This window comes from Suillus paluster (assembly GCF_016628075.1).
Source record: "Suillus paluster strain FC165 chromosome Unknown EDB91scaffold_9, whole genome shotgun sequence".
NCBI classification, from domain to species: Eukaryota; Fungi; Basidiomycota; class Agaricomycetes; order Boletales; family Suillaceae; genus Suillus; species Suillus paluster.
The window spans coordinates 846,357-867,567 of NW_024537569.1; the positions used below are offsets into that span (position 1 = coordinate 846,357).

The 21,211-nt window shown below is 49.2% G+C and overlaps 4 protein-coding genes across 4 annotated transcripts; 3 read left to right on the forward strand and 1 right to left on the reverse strand.

Moving 5' to 3' along the window:
- Positions 1-749: 749 nt before the first annotated feature.
- Positions 750-2,948, forward strand: EDB91DRAFT_881621 (MFS general substrate transporter). The gene is made up of 14 exons (XM_041328703.1): positions 750-1,010; positions 1,067-1,093; positions 1,148-1,176; positions 1,234-1,282; positions 1,334-1,411; positions 1,464-1,548; positions 1,598-1,950; positions 2,002-2,098; positions 2,148-2,340; positions 2,399-2,456; positions 2,505-2,536; positions 2,593-2,610; positions 2,660-2,727; positions 2,778-2,948. Exons 1-14 carry the CDS (start codon positions 895-897, stop codon positions 2,871-2,873), a joined length of 1,299 nt encoding a protein of 432 aa, XP_041180810.1. The 5' UTR covers positions 750-894; the 3' UTR covers positions 2,874-2,948.
- Positions 2,949-5,770: 2,822 nt separating this feature from the next.
- Positions 5,771-6,679, forward strand: EDB91DRAFT_882003 (uncharacterized protein). The gene has a single exon (XM_041328704.1). The coding sequence runs from the start codon at positions 6,114-6,116 to the stop codon at positions 6,585-6,587; it is 474 nt and encodes a 157-aa protein (XP_041180811.1). The 5' UTR covers positions 5,771-6,113; the 3' UTR covers positions 6,588-6,679.
- On the forward strand, positions 6,680-7,592 carry EDB91DRAFT_882079 (uncharacterized protein). Its single transcript, XM_041328705.1, has one exon. The coding sequence runs from the start codon at positions 6,773-6,775 to the stop codon at positions 7,331-7,333; it is 561 nt and encodes a 186-aa protein (XP_041180812.1). The 5' UTR covers positions 6,680-6,772; the 3' UTR covers positions 7,334-7,592.
- On the reverse strand, positions 7,451-9,693 carry EDB91DRAFT_1315323 (cytochrome P450; the record flags this gene model as incomplete). The annotated part of the gene is made up of 12 exons (XM_041325162.1): positions 7,451-7,723; positions 7,778-7,807; positions 7,859-7,984; positions 8,033-8,165; positions 8,221-8,307; positions 8,360-8,462; positions 8,518-8,643; positions 8,691-8,940; positions 8,991-9,116; positions 9,178-9,311; positions 9,361-9,457; positions 9,512-9,693. The coding sequence occupies 12 exons, from the start codon at positions 9,691-9,693 to the stop codon at positions 7,540-7,542; spliced, it is 1,578 nt and encodes a 525-aa protein (XP_041180813.1). The 3' UTR covers positions 7,451-7,539.
- Positions 9,694-21,211: the final 11,518 nt, after the last annotated feature.

Here is a 21,211-nt window from a genome sequence, read left to right on the forward strand (position 1 = left end):
CACATGTCCACACCTCTACTTCCTTGACTTAGAGGTGGATGCGCAATACACCCGCATCCCTGGTGCCATGGGTTTCATCGTAGGACGCTGTCGTGAGCTGTATGAAGGCTCACTCCGCGTGGACGCGCAACTCGATGCGCTTGGCGCGGCACCTATGAACGACGACCAAGTGGATTTGCCACCCAACTCACGCCCACGAAGCTGGACTTAACGCCCATAATACTTAGCAACACGGCTTGCGGCAATCGAAAGATCGGTGGGCGGGTCGTACTACGAGTGGATGCGTGAGCTAGGGGATTATAGGGCGAGGTGGAAGAAAGTGTCAGAAGTCTTGTCGGAAATGCCTCAAGATGGACAATGACTGATGGTTTTTGTTCTAGTAAATGGGTGCACAGGCGGTATCGGGTCGGTAGGTGGATGCATGTGGGTGAGGTGAAACGGTATCGACAATGTGATGATTGTCGTGCATGGGGTGTTTCGGCAATTCAGACATTGTTCCTGTGCCAAGTATGTAGACAGTTTTGTCAAGATGTTTGTGCTCTGCGTCATTTTCCAGGGTTCTTGGATATAACTATGGTCGTCCCTCGCCACAATGTTCCATGAGGACGCGAATAGAAACAGCTAGGGTAAACTACATGGTACCATCAAGAACCGCCAAAATAGCCACGTAGGGCGACTACAGTGTACACCCGTTCGCAGAGGCTCGGCCCGAAAAATCATCTGCTGGCAATCAAGCAAAACAGTGTTCGTTTGATTCTCACCCAACCATCGCACGACAGCGCACTGGCGTCTCCCATCGATACCTATTACTACTCGTCACTCGAATGACGTAGGGTCGTGTGTATATATATATACACCAATGTATAGTCGACACTGTCAGTTCTGCAGCCCTGGATGGCATTTACATGCGAGCCTCGAACGCTTCATACGGAAGGGGTCGCCCTCCAAGAGGACAAAGACTCAGTGACATTGGAAGGTGGTCGGGCTGCTTGGGCCACTGCTTTTGGATCGTAAGAAAACTCAAATTTGGATCGAGAAGCTGGTTCTTACTCGAAGTTCTACTTAGGTTCCTTGTACAGTTTTGCGGGTTGGGGTGAGTCGTGTGCTGGCGTTGCCAAGGAATGGCTATGTGACTGAAAATTAAAAGTTATGCCTCTTCATTTGGTGTCTATGAAGGTAAGTTGTTGCACATGAAAGCGAGCATGGAACATTGAATATTTTACTACCCTCCAGACTTCTATATCCAGCATTACCTCACAAATGAGACACCATCTGCTATATCGTGAGTTTCTACATGCGTTTTCACGGCGGATATCCTGAAGGTATCTTGTAGATGGATGGGGAGCTCGAGTGCGTTTTTAATCTGCGCTGTGGGCCTTGTATCGGGTTCACTATATGATCGAGGATATTTGTGAGTGTAACTTTGTTAGAGATTCTCGATGACGTTCAGCATTCTCAACTAGCTACCATCTCATGATTACCGGATCGCTTCTGCAGAGTTTCTCTCTATTCATGTTGTCTTTGTCAAAACCCGACCAGTACTACCAGGCAACGTCATTCCCTCGACTTTATAATCTCATTTTCTGACTTAGTTTAGATATTCCTCTCTCAAGGCTTAGGCCTGGGTGTTGCGATGGGGCTTATGTTTATCCCAAGCATAGCTATCATCTCGCATCATTTCCAAGAGAGACGCACACTAGTTATGGCGTTCACCATTTCGGGCTCGTCGCTGGGTGCTATCGTCCATCCGATTATGCTCAATAACTTCCTGGATGGTCCTCTTGGCTTCGCCAATGGCGTCCGTGCAAGCGCGGGGTTCGTCAGCGCACTCCTTTTAATTGCATGTCTGTGCATGCGAACTCGCCTTGATCCACCGACGACACCGGTGAACTACATTGCGGCAGCTAGAAAGTGTCTTCGTGATGTACCGTTTACTCTTATGGTGGCAGGGTGAGACCTGTAATACACCTTCTCGAATTCCTCCAAATAACTATCCTGCAGGGGCTTCCTTTTCCAGACCGGCCTCTTCTACCCGGCATACTTCATTCAACTCGACTCCATCAAGCATGGTATCAATGTTGCCTTTTCATCTTACTCTGTGGGCGCCAGCACTGCACAAGCGATTTTCCTGCTGACAGGGTCACTAGCTAGCGATTTTAAATGCATCCAGTTTGATAGGACGAGCCACATCAGGGTTTATTGCGCCGTTCACAGGGGTCCCGAACTTAGCCATCATCGCGACAATGTCGTGCAGTGTGCTCATTTTTGGCATGATTGGGTTGAATAGCTTGGCCAGCGTCGTTGTGCTTGCCGTGCTTCATGGCTATTTTGAAGGGCTGTGTAAGTAATTTTCTTCCATCGGGATGAAAAGTTTCTGACAGTTCGTTTAATTATGTAGTTGTTGCGATAACACCTCCACTGATGGCTACTTTAACGCCAGACCTCTCTGAGCTTGGGTGCGTGGTTTCAATTCGGAGGTACGAACAATCTGATTTGGATCATAGCGCGCGGATGGGCATCGCTGTCTTTATTGGCGGTGGGTACTATCAGATTACAATTAATTCTATGTTAACTCGCACGCGATCACTGCAGGATTTGGAAGTTTGATTGGTAGGTGCAGTTGTGTCATTTCCTGCTTCTTATCTTATACTTTATGTAGGACCTCCCATATCTGGCGCTCTACTAACATCTAATTATATCTGGTGGATACCGGCTTTGTTCTCTGGGGTGAGTTAACTGTGGCTATTTTCTCCAGAATCCACTTAACTGGATAACAGATGGTTTCCCTCACTGGTAGCATTGTCTTTTTCATCATGCGAGATGCATTTGTCAAAGAGCAGATCGAGGACAGGCCTATTGATTATGGGTTGTAAGCTAACTCTCGAGGGAAGTGTTATAATGTATGCACTGTATTTGGCTTTATTGTAGTCCTCCGAATCATTCTAGATCTAAGATTTGCATATGGATCCCGGTGAGTCGTGCGCGTGAGTTGTCACGGACGTTCAGTGCCTCCCACTCAAGATGTTCCTGAACGCGTCGTGCCCCGGTTCGTGCGTTAACCCAGTAAATTGTTCCCTCAGCTGCCAGTGTGCTATGACATACATGATGCATGATGCACGATTATTAGGATGCATTGAACTTTTGCTGCCTCATGAGTACACCAAGGTTCGTCAGATAAAAAATCGTAATTCCTCTACCATTTGGAAACAAATGTATCGGCCTACAGGGAAGTTCCCACTTCTGGGGTTGATCTTCTGAAGATCCGATACACTCTGTAAGTGCTGATCTAGAATATTTGACATCAATCTGAGATGGGTTCTTAGGACATCGTCATCGGTGAAGCGGCGGTTTAGGTATAAGATAAGGTCATTGATGACTGAGATGATTGTCGTGGATGTATCATCATCATAAATTTTGGCTATGTTTCTACGCGCATTTCTTAGTTTCTTTGCAGTCTCAGCGTCTGCTCTAGCATCTCTTTCCATGGCCGGCAAGTCCATACTTTTATTGCAAATGTGCATTCATGCCATTGATCATATTTAGACTGAAAAGAGCCCTCATCACCTCCATTCGATAGCATATCACAGGGGCTAGGTACACTTCTCCCCAACAAACCCTGATCCTTCCAGGTATCCGCCTGGGACACCGTGAGTTTCGACTTTATCTTTATCGTCCGCGAAGATTTAACCACAGATTACCAGACTGTACGATACTGTACGGATCCGTGATGTAGCCGCGAGCGCACAAAAAGACCATCACGCAGCCGTCCTTTCCTGTCTGTTCAGCGACCAGACCCATCGTTACTGTGAATTTTTAAACACCGGTACCGGATTACGTATCCCACGGCATTTATTTGAGAACGACACTGATATCTCTCATAGGCTTGATCAGGCTCTCAACAGAATTGAAAGTGACATCTTTGAGTCAATATTCCAACGCGGTATCTGCACTCTCTTACGAAATCAGTACGTTTCTCAATCTTGTGTTTTTAAAACCCTTTCTAATTTCTGTTATGTGTCAGACGCTCAGGCTCATCACTGGCTACGGGACCAATCCCTTCGTTTCTCGGATCTCCGCGCACCAAAAGCCGAAGTATTGAATCTCTGGGCTGTTGATACACTTGCAACGATTTCACTCGCTATACGTCTTTCGGCACATGTACTCGATCTGTTTTCCTCCTCTACTAATATCCTACCACAAGGAACAATGCATTCACATTCTGATTTAAATCTTCTTTTATTGGGCGTTCAAATCATAATCCTGGTATTCGTCGTCAGCACAGGCCGGGTGGCGCCCTAGAACAAAATCCGCGTCGTTGATCCACACGTCCATTTCAGGAATGCCTTCGCAAGGAGCTGTACGTACACTATGTGATATTCCTCAGTGCGTATAAACTGATCATGATGTTGACAGTACACCACCGCCACATTTTAAAGTCCTTCGCGCCCATGCGTGATAATCTAACATGAACTATGCTATGGACAACATTGGTAATCCCGTGCAGACGCTCAAGATCGCAGGCCCGCTCAGTCTTGGTATATGCGCGGTTTTGTACTTGCTTTGTGAGTCATGCTTATTCTCAGCTACGAGCAAGGCGACGGTTTTTTGTCTGTACCACTAACGACGTTAAATGGTGTCGATAGGCATGTTCTGACACTTTTCACAGGGAGCCAACTCAGTGACCAATATTCTGTGTTCCTCACATCTGTCAGTGCACAATCTGAGGAACCCTTATGTTTCAATCTGGGGTTCGTGGCTGGAGGATTGCCACCTCCTCCCTGCTTGAAACCTACGCCAAGGAACACCTCCTTGTGATCGCTGAGATGTTCAAATGGACGCATGATATTCATATGTTATAAGCAACCGACAATATCTATATAATAACCAAGGTACGAAGTCTACAGGGGCTACTTACTACCCGTACGCGTGGAACTCTGCGCAAATAAAAGGAGATTAACAAAAAAATAGAAAGAAGTTGTTGATAAAAACAAAGCTTATGGAACAACCCATGAAAAGTTCTGCCCTGTTATTTTCTCCGTTGTGTTGGCCTTTATCAGATGCATCGGGCATCCGCAATGTAGCAGACGTACAGAGGGCGGCGACGGGTGATTGTTCCTGCATCATGTGCTGATTGGCATCTTGTTGACTTGTGTGCGGAAATTCTCCGAGATGGTCCAGGATGGTGCACTGCTGCGAAAGGACGTCAAGGACGGGAAGCAATCATGGTCGGTCCAATATGACCTACTGTGATAGTAGGGATAATAAAATGCTGGTAGTTTGTGCACCCGTGGCTGATGCCCGACTGAGTCTTCTCGTCGAAGCCATCTCCGATCACACACTTGAAGGTGAATATTCCTCCCAGAGGGAGGGAATATGGTTCCATGATGCTCTATACGACGGTGTGCTGTCATGAATGCTGCCGTGAGTACATGATTTATAGAGTCAAGTTTTAGATGCTTACTTGCAGAAACAGAGATTCGCAATGGGAATACAACAATGACCGCTGAGGGTCTTTTATATGCGATTGTAGCTCGCTGTACGCGCGAGTATGAGGATCAAAAATCGGCGCTGTGTAGCCCCTGTTCTTAGAGCACTCTTCCCTTGCCATGATGCAACAGCCTCAGCTATGCACTACGAGTTGCCCATAGGTTCGGTCCTGGATGCCGCAGAACATCATTCATGATGCTCAAATTCAAATGCTCAAATTCAAGTACAGCTCGGACTAATACATACTTCACGTAATTGCCGCGCCGCCAATATATTTGGAGCTCCTTGTTGTCCGCCTCAGGTGTTCGGTCCGAGGTATAAACGCCAAGAGTACACTGGAAAGTGTCTCAGAATGTACGACTCGCAAGATATTTCATTGACATCCATTTCTTCTGCGAGACTGTGCAACCCTGACTGCGCACTACGTACTGAGTACTGAGGACCAGGTCTCATAAGCAAATGCAGTCATAAGTACGTTCACGGTGTTTAAATCCAAACAGTTCCACACATTGTTTCCTAATGCTGTGGCACGCACCAAGTCCTTCTGCAGGAACCCCGGCCATGGCGAAACTGCATACGAATTGCTCCTTGCAACCACACCCAAAGATGCTCTGCTCTTTCCCAAGATGCGCTCGCTCAGTTGGCACGATCCGCGTATCACCTCCATCCCAACCCTCAGCCTCTTCCTACCCACCCTCGAGACCCTCTCCATCGACGTCTCAAGCGCTTCATTTTGCAAAGCCATCATCCCTCACCTCCATACCGCCGCCCCCCACCTGAAAGCTATTGGATTTGACAGCTTCGTCGACAAGACAGAGCAAGCATCTCGGAAATTGATTCGCTCCCTGCTTAGCTATCTTGAGGGTCTCACAGAGTTGTCTTCAGATGCTGTGATATCTCAGGCGGCTTGCTCAATGCTATCGCTGCGTGGCCACGCCTCCAATGGCTCACTCTCCAACTGGGTTTCGAAAGCATCCCCACTGTACCTCTCAATATACCACACCCCTTTCAGGCACTCACTCACTTGTGACTTGCACATCTCATATACATGTCACTTCGGATGCCTCAAGCTCAAAACAATTCACATCAATGCACGATGATGTAGCCCAGCGAGCATCTGGTCCGAACTCCTCAGCATTCTCACCTGCACTAAGCTAGAGCACATCATTATCGCCGAGTGGTGTCACCGTCGGCACGTGTAGCCCTCCTGCACATCCGCATCCTTTGATACCCTACCGCCCTCGCACACCTCAAGACCCTTGCCATCTCCCCCAACTACATATCGATGATCACACTCACCGACGCGGACATCCTCACGCTTGCTCGCACATGCCCATGTCTCGTTGTCCTTAAACTAGGAATGCGCAACACGCCTGCATCCCTATGTGCGTTGGGCTTCTTTGTGAGGCGTTCCCATGGGCTGCGCGAGGTCTTTCTCCGTGTGGACGCACGGATCAATGCGCTCGGAATATCCTTTCCGAACGACAATGACAACGATCCAGTGGGGCTGCAACCCAACACGTGCCTGTTCAAATTGGACATAGGGGAGTCGCTTATTTCGCTGGGCCCCTTGCGCCCACCGACGGCGCCGGACCTGATGAGATCCATCCCACGGTTCCTGCACGCGATCGCGCCGTGCGTCGAGAGAATCATAATGACAGCAGATGAGGCATGGTTATCTGGGAAGTATGGCCGGAGATGGAAGGTGGTGTCGAACGCTTTGTCGGTAATGGCGAAAGATGCGAAAGATGAAGTTGAGGATAGAATGATTTATTTGGTGGTCCGTTTTAGATGGATATATAGGCAGCGAGATTGTGTTGGCCCACCGGATGTGTGCGCGAGGTGAGCGGGAGTACACGAACCGATACCATATTCAGCTGTTACAACTAGTATGTAATTTAACATGAGGCAGGGTTGCTCGGAGTCAAAGTAAGATATCAGAGTATGAGACAGTTATGCATGAGGATTGAGGTAAAAAGTTCAAGCTATAATACGTGATGATACTGCGAGAACTACAGGACTGATAGATCCCTAGGCGGCAATTGAGGCTTCTCAGGCGACCTCGGGATAATTCTGCAACATGCGCCTGATGCCAGTCTCTGGAATCCTCGTCTTAAAATCAATAGTACATGATCGGGTATTTCCGCTCATGAACCCCATGTCATCCTGTGGCTTCGTAGGATCCAGAGTCACCTGGAAGGCCCAAAGAATAAGGGCCGAGTTTATGAATAGCGATCTGCAGTCATTGAAATGAACTCGGGAAATAATGTGCGTGGAAAGAAACCTTTACCTGTTCGCCACATGTTGACCGGGACATACACTTGGAACCCAGTCAGTCAACGAAAGAATGTCCTTTAAGACTGTTACTTACCGCCGACCAAACCCAAAGAGGAAGAAGAATTTTAGATCATCCCTACAGAGACCTTGGTCGTTGATCCAACGCTCAGGCTTGAACGCATGAGGTTCGGGGAAGACGTCGGGATCTCGAGAGATGGACCTGACGACGTGACCATAAGTCCCTTATATCTTGAAAAATGACACTTACCAGTGATCGCCAACTACGGTAGTTCCAGCTGGAATGCAATAGTTTCCCTGATGGGCCAGATTATCATTCGCACAATAAGTAGTTCGAAAGATACATGCCCAAAGCACATCCTTAGTCGATCGATGAGCAATTCCTGCCGTGTGAACGTTGAGAATTTCAGGTACAACAGAGACGATGAATACACCTACCGCTGGGAAACATCGGTCTCCATCTCAAAGCCTCGGAGATGAAGGCGTGCAATCGAGGAAGGGACTGTCCGTCAGCGAAAGTCGGTGCTGTAGTGAAATATCCTTGAAATTCATAGAGTTGTGATACGAATGAAGCTACCTCGCTGCCTTCCTATGATCGCATCAAGCTCGGCCTGGACTTTCGCTTGCTCTTCGGGAAACACTGCGGCTGCCATGAGCACTGTGCATATTGACAAAATAGTCTGACGCATGAATTCAATTACATATGTTCAGAAGCAACAGCACAAAACATCTCACCGTATCACGTCCAGCTGCAAATAAGCTGCCAGCAAGAAAGGCCATCTCTATTTCCGACAAACCGTGGAGTTGGAGATCTTGTAGCATATGTTTTGTAAACGAAGGATCAAAGTCCACATTGTTCTCCTGTGGAATGATTCATATGTGAAGTGAAGATGGGCAAGACCATGTACCATTTCCTGTTTCACGCGATTCAGCCGAGCGGTGTAGAACTGTTTACTTTTGTGAAACCCCCGTTTCAATTCTCGGCCATACCAAGGAAGGTATTTGAGCCACGGGATCGAGTCCACCAGGTAAGCACCGGGGCGTAAGGCTGTACGAAATCCTCGCAAGTGCTCGCGAAGTCGTTTGACTTCGGGATCAGTCGCAGACGTGGGCGTGGTCTTCCCGTACACAACTTTCGTAATCGTCGTCGCAGCAAAACTTCAAAATACCTGTAAGTGATGTACTGTGATACCTAGGACAGCACTTACTTTGCCACGTGGTTCTGGAAGTTGTATGGATCTTCCAGAATGTCGAGCACTATGTTCTTTGCGTGTGACATCTGGAGGGGCTGATATTCCTTAGCTACTTTGGGCTGGAGATGCGCATGGAGTGCTCTGTATCAATTTCAGAGTAAGATTGAGGCCATTTGTGCAGTATCGTGGGCAACAAACGAACCTACGCATCCGACGGAATCTAGCCCCAGCGGGTGTGAGGAGGTTGGATAGCCCGCCACTAAATATTTCTCCAGCAACGCGGCGAGGACGATCAGCTAGAAAACCGCTCTGCTTCTCCATGATGTCCACCGCGACCTGCAACACGACTTTGAGCCTACATACGATTGAAATCGGAGGGACTGACGTTGTAACGGCCGACAACAACGATTTTCTCAGTTCCAGACCGAATGGTAATCAGAGGACCATACTCGTCGATCCATCCTGCTAAAGTGAGAAATGGCCTGATTAGTGATGTAATTAGCATTGAAAGCAACGAGTGAAATGTACAACTTTACTTGCGAGGGGGTATGAAGTGCCCCCAAAGTCTCCAAGTAGGAGGGGAAGGCGGAAGAGGAAGACCACTCTGTGATTTATAAAGGTAAGCCTGAGAGATCACTCCTACTACCCCAAGACAAGCCGCAGCGCAGACAACGAGGTGGGCGTTGTTATAAATGTGCAGGTCAGGTAGCTGTAGCATGATGGCTACTGGAGGGACAGGAAGAAAATGATAATATCCAAGCTATTATGAACGGCTATTTATGTACCGTCAATCGCACTCACACCTGGAGTCATTCAAATTCACATTTGAGCAGCAGACTGCTGAAGAAACTGAATAGCCAGACCCCATTTCCGGGTATTGACAAGGAGATTGTGCGCGTTGATCGGACCGTACTTCGAGCCGGGCCCAAAAAATAAGCGTACATAACCGTGTCACGGTATGATTAGACATCACCTGATGCCATTTGTAGGCGGTGGGGTGGAGATATCTTGAGTAATGCGGGTTGACTTTGAATATTACCCCAGAACGTTCAGTAAGAGAAAACAATAGTAACAGATGAAGAAATGCTCACCGATAGGCCGGGGAAAGCAGCGAAACTGAAATAGTAGCGTATGACTCGTCACCTGCGATGCACATTTGACACGGTACAATTATCTGCAATTGCTTTCCTCTGGAGATGCTTTGTTAGTACCTATACGGTGCTGTACATGTCATGATGCATCTTCGACGCAGTGGCACACGACCAGAACAAATCGCGTGCTGCAAAGTAAATATTGCTATAGGTTTTCTGATACAAGCTATGCACCAAAACAACAACTTAAACTCAGCATGACCGGGGTGTGATGCAGACATACATGAAGCTCAGTGACGTGGCATGTGCCAAGCTGTAAGCCCGTTGGCTTACCTGAGTTCCCATAATCAGCATAAACACTGTCCGCGATATTGGATCTCAGGCCTTCCCGAACCTGTAAGTCTCCATCCATACGGTAACACCGCGGCTCGAGTTCTGTTCTTAATGTGTACGTGGTCGCATATACATTAATGCATACAGCTACGAGTCTTTCTGATGTATACACATATCCAGTGCACCAGATGGGTATACCCTCAGCCTACATCTCTATGCCGTCTTCAATCCAACATGCCACCATTGACTGCCCAGCCGCTTCATCCTCCGCCTCAACTCTCTTCCAGAGGTTCCATGCCCTCATTTGTCTTTCCCTCCTTCAAACAGCTCCTTACCCGAATCCCAAATAATGAATGTCAGTGAAAAACCTAGTATGTATCGGCGTGGCAGAAGTCACATGGAGAACGATATCATTGTTACGGTATGTATGGTTGGCCTTCGAATGGTCGTATTGATTTGTTTGTTTAGGGACACTGAAAAAATCATCCTTCACCGTGAATGTGTCCCTTTCCGTGTTCTCCCATGCCTCGTCGCCGTGCCCTAAGTTTGGCGGCACTTCAGCGCCAATCATTGTCCCTCGTCCTCCAATTCGGAAAGAATACTGCATCCGACAACCACGGCATGGTCATCGTTGCCCCCTCATCAAGCTATTTGCAGGTACTGACCACGGCACACGCATTGATAATCACCTTTGTCAAGAAGACGGATAAGAAGACAATCGTCGAAAAGGTCTGGCCGAATTAGGCATGCATGTTCATCTATCACTGAGGGTAGCTCATTTCATCCACTTTCGTGCAGCAGAATGGCTTCGCTGACACTATCGTTGTTCTAAGCCACTGTCCGCACCATCGTCCTACTCTCCCATGGTATAGTCGTTTTAGGTGTAAAAATCGTCCCTAATAATGAATTGTACAGCTATCTACATGGTCAACAACCTCCTTCGTGACTCCGCTCGCCTCTAACCAAACCCAAACCGTCTCTCCGCCCCAACACGTTTATTCTTATCGGCCGCCTGGGTCCTTCACTAGGTTATAACACCGTAAAGTTCTCATCCCAGCGCTCAACATGGCGTTCAATTATCCATTTATCCACACTCATAGAGCGCGCGTTATGGTATTCATGCAAGGATCATGACAATCAATGCCAAATTATGTCTCCGTCGCTTCTAGCCTGATAATCCTTCACACATGCTAGATCCGCAAGTGCGGGAACGAGGCGCACTTCCCATCCTGGATACTGTTGGTTTTCACGCTCAGACAAACCACCTTGCGAACGAACGGGATTTCATCACTTATCCATACGATATTTTGCTGGCTACCATACTTATCAGTCCGCCATGAGTTGCACGCGTGCGTTCGCATGCAGTTTAGCCATAGTACCGTTTATACTTTTTACTTTGGTGAGAAACACCCCCTTTTGGAAAATTATACCTAGTGACTTAGACTACGCAGCCGACGTAGGAGTTTCCCTATCTGCTCGAGCATATAGCTGGTCTCGCGGATGGACGTCTTCATTTAGCCTGCGACACGTTGGACGAATGACAGTTCTTGCGACCCTCGAGGCAATAACTCATCGAAGGATGCATATAAACACAGATTCGAACGTGAATGTAAGAGATATGGACAGTCTGGGGGCAAGTCTGCCAAACTCATGTGCCTCGTAGTCTGTTATGGATACATTCAACTCCATTGCAGTCCGTCTTCCTGTCATCTCCAGCAACCAACCATCGAAGGCTCCAAGGACGACGAGCTCATTGTTGCAACTAGGACGCATTTGCTTAACGAACGGACGTCTCTCGTGTTGGAACCTCCTATGTCAGCTCCTCCATTAATGTTGTTATTTTTCTTGTCCTGGTCACTCGACCATTTCCTGATCCCTGCTTATCCTTCAGTGTTCGCATATCCTTTTACGCCTCGCACGCATACCCCTGCATGCATCATTCTCAGTGCTCTTGTTCTCGTGCTGTGCTGTACACAATGAACTGCATATTTTAACCAGTGACCCATTTCTCTCAGTGTTCTAAGATCGTGTGCGTTAGGACCCTGCAATGTTCAAACCTTGCATGCTCTTGTTCCTTCAATCCTCTATGAGCAGGCGCCAATATGACAAACTTTCCACTGCAAACGCGTAAATGCAACTCTATACTATGTTCATTGCACAATGTTACTAGGAGCATGATGAGTGTTACTTTATTGACTCGAACGAACCTGAAATCAGATGCTGTCTATGCCGAGGATGAAATAGGCAACAAACTAAACTGTACATTTGATATCGCATCGTATCTGACATCTCCACAAGTCAATGGCTGTAATAAGTTCCTGGTTATCAAGAGCTAGACGTATCGTTTTGATTAACTGCGAGGGACGAACGAGGCTAGAGACTTACTCAGCTCGGCAATTCTGCCAGTGTTGTCCACGAGCCATGCAGCTCAAATCAAGCTCAACGCATCCTCTGGGTATCACCAAAGACCGGGGATTATAAAAACCTACTACCTCTCGGGAAGCGGGCGGCACCCAGAGTAGAAGCTCACGTGCGGGACCTAACACCCATCCATCACCTCCCACAAAAGAGGTCGTCAATTGGTAGATAACATGGCGCATGTCACGGAACAGATTGGTACGCTCCAACAGTTCCGGGATTGAATTAGATGAGAAGCGAATGAAGTTGCTGGTCGGAAGGGTACTTGAATGCGAGTTGGTATCGGTAACCTGGTAAGAGAAATGCATGATGTGCCCTTCGTCTGAAAATGCTGACTCGGCGGACTCCTGATAAAGCTCCCCAACCACTGCATACCAGACTCGGACAGTATGATCGCCCGAACAAGACACAATGCGAGTGCCATCTTGTGAAAATGAGACTGAGTTGACTGAGGAAGTGTGCCCCAATAAGGGTTTACCGACTGACTGCCCGGTCGCTGTGACCCACAGCCGGATAGTGCTATCCCAAGAACCAGTCGCAATGCGAGTCCCATCCGGCGAGAATGCGACTGAGGTAACTGACTCAGTGTGCCCCTGCAAGGGCTCACCAACTAGCTGCCCCGTCGCTGCATCCCACAGCCGGACAGTCTTATCTAAAGAACCAGTTGCGATGCGAGTCCCATCCGGCGAGAACGAGACTGAGTTAACTGACTGAATGTGCCCCAGCAAGGGCTCACCAACTGGCTGCCCTGTCGCTGCATCCCACAGCCGGACGGTGCTATCCCAAGAACCAGTGACGATGCGAGCCCCATCCGGCGAGAACCAGACTGAGCTAACTTGACTAGTGTGCCCCCGCAAGGGCTCACCAATTGACTGCCCTGTCACTGTATCCCACAGCCGGACAGTCTCATCCGAAGAACCAGTTGCGAGGCGATTCCCATCCGGCGAGAACGAGACTGAGTTAACTGAAGAAGTGTGCCCCCGTAAGGGCTCACCGAATGGCTGCCCTGTTGCTGCATCCCACAGCCAGATAGTTTGATCCACAGAACCAGTGGCAAGACGAGTCCCGTCCGGTGAGAACGAGACTGAGTTGACTGACTCAGTGTGCCCCCGCAAGGGTTCACCGACTGGCTGCCCTGTCGCTGTATCCCACAGCTGCACAGTTTTATCCTCCGAAGCAGTCGCGAAGCGAGTCCCATCCGGTGAAAATGAGACTGCGTTAACCCAATTTGTGTGCCCCCGCAAGGGCTCACCGGGTGGCTGCCCTGTCAATGCATCCCACAGGCACACAGTGTAATCCCGAGAACCAGTTACGATACGAGTCCCGTCCGATGAGAATGAGACTGAGTTAACTGAATCAGTGTGCCCGCGGTAGGGCTCACCGACTGGCTGCCCTGTCAATGCATCCCACAGTCGCATGGTATGATCCCAAGAACCTGTCGCGATGCGAGTTCCGTCCGGCGAGAATGAGACTGAGTTAACTGAGTCGGTGTGCCCTCGGAAGGGCTCACCAATTGACTGCCCTGTCACTGTATCCCACAGCCGGACAGTCTCATCCGAAGAACCAGTCGCGAGGCGAGTCCCATCCGGCGAGAACGAGACTGAGTTAACTGACTTAGTGTGCCCCTGCAAGGGCTCACCGACTGGCTGCCCTGTCGCTGCATCCCACAGCCACACAGTGTGATCCCGAGAACCAGTTGCGATGCGAGTCCCATCCGGCGAGAATGAGACTGAAGTAACTGACTCAGTGTGCCCCCGTAAGGGCTCACCAACTGGCTGCCCGGTTGCTGTAATCCACAGCCGGATAGTGTTATCCTCCGAAGTAGTCGCAATGTAAGTCCCGTCCGGCGAGAATGAGACTGAGGTAACTGACTCAGTGTGCCCCTGCAAGGGCTCGCCGATTGGCTGCCCCGTCGCTGCATCCCACAGCCGGACAGTCTTATCCATAGAACCAGTGGCGATACGTGCCCCATCCGGCGAGAATGAGACTGAGTTAACCCAACCTGTGTGCCCACGCAAGGGCTCACCGACTGGCTGCCCTGTCGCTGCATCCCACCGCTGGACAGTGGCATCACAAGAACCGGTCGCGATGCGAGTCCCATCAGGCGAGAACATAACTGTGGTAACCTCACGAGTGTGCCCCCTGAGCACGGTCAGAACAGTCGGCCAGTTCACATCACGTTCAGATGCCAGACGAAGGATATTCGGAAACTTGGCAGCGAATTTTGTAGATATAGAGTTGACTGGTGAGAATGGCAGCGCTGATACGTAAAGATGTGGTGTGCTGTGTATAATCATGCCGCCGAAGACTTGAATAAATCTCTGCACGTCCATTGCGATCGACGAGATATCTTTGAATCCAATATGGCCCTGTGGTTGCGTGTGAGCACTGTATCTGACACTCGGTAACCATGTGCTCACCTTCGCCCACTGGGCAATGAGTGGAAGGGCAGCAACTTCGCCTCTGAGCGCGTCGATAAGGCCCAGTAACTCGATCCAGAAGAGTAGCCGCTCGTGGTCGAAGAACGATCTGACTTCCTTCGCAAGCTCTGCGTCGAATACTGTTGCTCGAACATGCGCAGCCCAAAATCGAGAGGAGTAGGACAGGTGGGGGGTAATGCACGTGTTAACTCGTTCTTGTAGCCCAGTGTCTTCCCTATTGGGGATGTATGAAGATTTCATATCACAGATATTGAAGCGAAGACCATCTTCCATCACTCGAAGTGACGTAAAAGCAAGGTTGCGCTGCGCTTTCGACACGTCAATGAAAAACTCCCCGCTGTGTGACTGGTCAGTCAGGAAATCGCTGAAGGACGCGTGAAGGGGTCGGATGGGGGTAGATGGATTGGTCGTGCCGCTGAGAAGGGAGCCCATGGGACCCACTATGACCTCCACTCCATAATGCTCGGTCTTGTCTGGAAAATGGCTTCGCATGACATTCAGGGAATTTAAAGGGAGGGGTTCTGATGCGCCAAGGATTTGTCCCATCACGGAATGAAACCTAGCTAACTTTTTTTGCTGAAACGCGGTATTTGCAGATTTGTCCTTTTGCATGGTATCTCCCAAAATGAGGCGATACATATCATACAACAAGTTTGCCCGCTCGGCAGGATCACGAGACACCAAAGCATTGAAGGAATCCATTGGAGAGAAGCCGGTAGGGGGTGCTTTGATGTATTCGTATGCAAGACGCGCCCACTCGAAAAGACCGTCGGCTTTCGTAGCCAGGGCTGCGAACTCCTTGTCCCCAAAATGCGAGAGCCCTCCCAGCTCCTTCGATATGTAAGCGTGGATGTCGCGCTCAGCGGCGGCTGGCTGAATGTCGTCCATAGACATCCGTAAAATGTGCGGAGCACCTGCAAGCTCAGCTTCGATGTCAGGGAGCGGGCGAGAGGTCACGATAATCCGGAAGTTGGTTGGGAGTTCGGTGATTCGGGGAACAGCCAATTTACCGGAAAGAATGCGGAGAAGGTGGCGACGTGTTTCGACCGGGCCGCTCTCGTCCAGTGCCTCTATCACGATAACTACAGGTCTTACAGTCGACCCAGAGAGCTTCCTTAGCGGTTCCGTAAGAAGCTTCTGCCACTGCTGGATGATATCAACTGTAGTCTTGAGTGCAGTTTCGTTCTGAACAGCATCTGCCAATGCTCGTCTCATCGCCGGATCACGGTCAGCGAGGTCACGCGCGATGGTGGAGAAAATTTTTTCATGGCGACGATCTATTTCTCGGAGGTGGTCGAAGCAATAGCATGAGCCAAGCCCTCCCACGTCCCTGGACCATTTAGCAATGGTGTGGGCGATGGCTGATTTACCCGTCCCAGCAGGGCCAGATAACCACAACACACGTGGAACATCGTCACCAGTGCTGTTGACCCAGTCGGTGATCTGGGAGAGGATTTCTGTGCGCGTCCCTGGTAGGCATTCTTTCCCGGTATCTAGTCCGGCGCCCTCCGCATAAGTCATGCCGCTGAGGTCCAGTATTTCGCCTGAAAAGGTGTAAATGGCTATCAAGTCACAAGTAGTTTTGAATTCTTACCCGCACGGTGCACGAAAAGGGCTACGTCCCGAATAGCTTGGTCCCGAAAGTTTTCCATGAGCGTATCCAACACGTCGCAGTACTGTTGAATCGTATCTTTCGTTTCCGAGACGACGTTCTTTCCGAGTCTCTTCCCTATGATAATGGTAGAAGGTTGAGAATCCGCAAAGCGCAACAGCTTGTTCAAGACTCACAAAAGTTCTTAGTCTCCGCATAATCTCTGATAAAATAGGCACATTCAAGAGTCTGCTGAGAGATCTGTCCAAGAATAATGTGCATCGACGAAATCTGGCCAAGCGTCTCGTCTTGTGTAATGAAGGCATAAACTCGATCCAACTTATCGACAAGCTGAAGTACTGCTTCATCGCGATCCGCTTGAGCGAGTACAATCTGTACGGCCAACAGTGGAGCAGGAGGTATGAATGAGTGCGAAACCAAACATACTTTTGATGCACAAGACAGCATACCCAGTGCCATCTTTGCATATGGATGTACCTATGGAACGGGATTGGTTCGGTTCCAAGACGAGAGGAGGAGCCATACCTCCGCGATCTTCCCAATAACAGTGTCGAATATCCTGAGGGGTTTGAGGTATGTGTCCTGGAAATTGTCTGCAGCATCGAGACCCGCGGGTGCACCTTGGGCGGCAGACACTCTAGATCTCACACATCCAGAAAGTGGATTCATGTGCTTTGCAGCTTCTTTGGCATCGAGAAGTGCCAATTGGGGATCAGCACCTCGATCCACACTAGAAGGGGCATCTTGAACCTTTGCGACCACCAGAATTCAGAGAGTGTAGAAAACTGGATTGTGGGTTTGAGTCCCTACCTCGACATTCGGTATCGATGAAGCACCTTCATGATCGACGGTTGGGAGAACGGCGTTGGGGTCGTGGGTGCGGGAATCCTTTGAGCGCTTTTGTGCGATCTCAGCCTGATCCAGGACACTCATTGCGTATGCTCATGGACTCACAGAAATCCTTTTAGTTGCATCCTTCATCTTCCCCAGAAACCGACGGACTTTGCCACGGGGTCGACCCTAGACGAAGGATGCATCAGAGTCAGCGTTTCGAGCACTTATAGTGAGTTTCATGAATGTGAGCCACGCACCGAGCTTTCACCAACGATTGGTTCGCTGGATACGCGGATTTCCGGAGGAGAAATTGGACTCGAACGCCTTGATTGATTGCCTCTACGCATTGTGGTGATAGGTAGTAATTGTTGAAGATTAGTCTGAAGCGAAGTAGAGTGCGATAACCCGTTTTAGACAGGGTGGATCCCACAGCCCTACCAGCGCTAGTAGCCTCGAAGCAATGTTCACTGATTTCAACTGCTACTTAGCTTCATTCGGTGGGCGCCACAAAATTCCGGGAAACTCTTTGCCGATCGCAGAGTCCAGAGTCCAGACCAACGTTATATGACTAACGCCACAAGTTCATCGTCCGGACCGTTGCACCGAGTTGCATTTTATAAACCGTGTCTCTTAAGCCTCACGAGCCAATGATGCTGCAGCGATTTCACGTTCGCAGGAGAGGAAGAGTTCGAGGCCGTTCCTGCGTCTGTGAGGTTTTGGTTGATTATGACCAAGGTGTACCCTCCCCTGATCCCCGTCCGTCACTAATCTACTCGAAGAGTGCATGGTCAGGTACCTGAGCGGTCATGTTTCATGTTTCAAACTCTGAGCCTGCCCCGCCAGCAAACTCGGCTTGCACTGATCATTCTGCAAAAAATCACCGTGAACATCGTTAAGCGGACAGTAACGACAACCAACCAGATCTACCCCCTTGTGTGCGTTTCTCGATGGGCTCCAGGTTGATGTGTTGAGACAGTTCTCACCGCGTACATACCACCGCGTCACTTTTTGTCATCTTCGACATTGTTCACAAACTTGAGCTCGATGGCTTGTACCCGATTTCGATTTCACGTCGCATCTCTTTCCCACCACCACTACCATCCTGCCCCTTTCCAGAAGCATTCCAACTCGCCCGTTTACATCTACGACGGCCTCGATATAGCTGAGAAGGACCCTTAATGCCAGTGGACCCCACACTTCACCTGCGATCTATCTTTGGCACATGACCTGCATGCACACGCTCTAGACGTGGTGCTTATAGAGGTGGTTTTTGAGGCATGATTGCTAGTGTCTAGCGGTGGATAGCCAACAAGCGGATTTCGAGCATACGACTTTTTCCATGCTGCTCGTAACTTCTTGCACTCTTCTCATCATGGGAAGGATATTCTCCATCCTCTCTGGCATAGGCTCAGTCAATGCCTCCTTCTGGGTCCTCGGCTTCCTGTTCATCTTCTGTGTCCTCATCGTTTGGCACCATGTTCCTTCTGGTACCAACGCTATGTTACACGCATTCGCCGCTAGCAGCCGTTCTGTCTCTTTTTTGGTGGTATTTGGTGATGACTGATGCTTCACATCTTGATAGAACTACTCTGCTGATGTGATCTAACATCTTGGTTTCGGTAAACCGCTGGACCAAGCGTGGAATCAGTCTTGCAGGTACAATGTCCTTTGTAACTAGTATGTTACGGTCACTTCATAACCTGCGTAACCTTCTTCCTTCACGGCCTGACGCCCGAGACTCGCGTATCAATCATGAACGTATGTAATTTTCACTGCGTTATCTTATTCAACATCTTCCTTGCAAGTACGCACGATGGTATATTCAAGACCACGATTCCGGGATTCATCGTTATCGCATGCGAGGTGGTTATCTCGAGCAAAACACCGGTCATGGATCCACACGTCAACTTCGGAAACGCGTTCGCGGGGAGCTCTACAAGTAGCAACAATGTGTGCTATGCGATATTCACAGATGTGGATCGGCTGATTATGATCTTCGGTACACTACCGCTACTTTCAAAGTCCTGAATACCTACAGTGGTCTAACGTGAACGAAGTGACGTACAACGCCCGTGATCCTGTTATGACGCTTGAAATTGCAGGCCCGTCCGCCCTGGTGTATATGCGACTCTGTACTTTTTGCAAATGTTGCTTACCCGCCGACTGCGAGCAAGGTGAAAACCTTTTAGTCTGTGCCGCTGATGAACCTGGATGGACAAGCTGTCACGACGAGGTTTTGAACTGTCAAAATACCCTGAGGTTCAGCATAGAAGATAGTGTTGTGTAGACAACATGAATTCACAAAAACGACCATTTGACCTCCCACTCCACAACTGTTGCGAGAAAACGGAACACATCCAACATTCCACAGGTGCTACAAAAAGACGTCTAGGGAAATAAAGAAACGGTGGATAGGTACAGAATATTTGCTGTGGGGGAACCCTTGCGTCTGGATTGATCAGATTGATCGGATATACGTAAGAACTGTATTGAAGTGGCCAACTTTTTTTGGGTCGACAATCACTGCGGAAACGACAAAATAACCTGATAGGGTTGACGTAGAAGTAGTGGCAATAAATATACTATAACCAGAGAATGGCAAATGTGTGAATCCCCACTGGTTAAAGTGGAGAATGGTGACCATTTGAGAGCAAATCCTGAGGTGGGTTAGGCAATGTGGGCTTGTGTTGGATAGCTGCCCCCACATCTAACCCAACATACAAATCACATCTGAAATATCAGGTCTGCTGTCTGCTTTGCATCTGGTTATTAGGGCAAGCAAGGCTGCTTTGCTTCTGAATGATAGGCAAAAAGAAGTTTGATTAATGTAGGGTTACAGTCGCGTCTTCTATGGTACTTCCTAGGGATCCGCGCTCCCCATCGCGGGCCACCCCAGGTAATGAATACCTTCCCTCCTTCCCCTCCTTCTAGTGCCCAATGTTTGCTAATAATCAACATAGCTCTCAGCGTCGCCCTAGTGGTGCTGTCATGCTTCCAGGTGAAAATACTGGGGGCTATGATCAGGATAGCGGTCAACAGCTAGGGTTCCGCACGGGTAACACCGCGGGTCGGAAAGCTGACACCGTACCCGTACCCGCCAACACCGTACCCGTCACGGGTACGGGTACACACCGACCCGTCAACACCGCGGTTAGATGGAAAACACCGCGGTGTCTCTGAACACCGCGGGTACATTACCAAGAAGAGTGTATTAACAACAACTGAATAGATATTACTACTTTTCCTCATCGTCCTCCTCAGATTCGACTTCATTTCGCTTCCGTTTTTGACTCTTTACAGAGGCTAGAAGGTCCTCCATCGCCAGAAGATCACTTCTGCCCCAGGCTCCCAGGCAGAGAAAAGCACGAATCGTTGATGGTGCGAGTCGGTTGCGAGTAAAATGAAGGAGCTGCTGGCCAAGGATTTGAGGGTGGCATACCTGGGACGGAGAGATAGTCTAATACCATCCGATGCAACATTGGATAAGTACGGCAGTTGTTTTGCCAC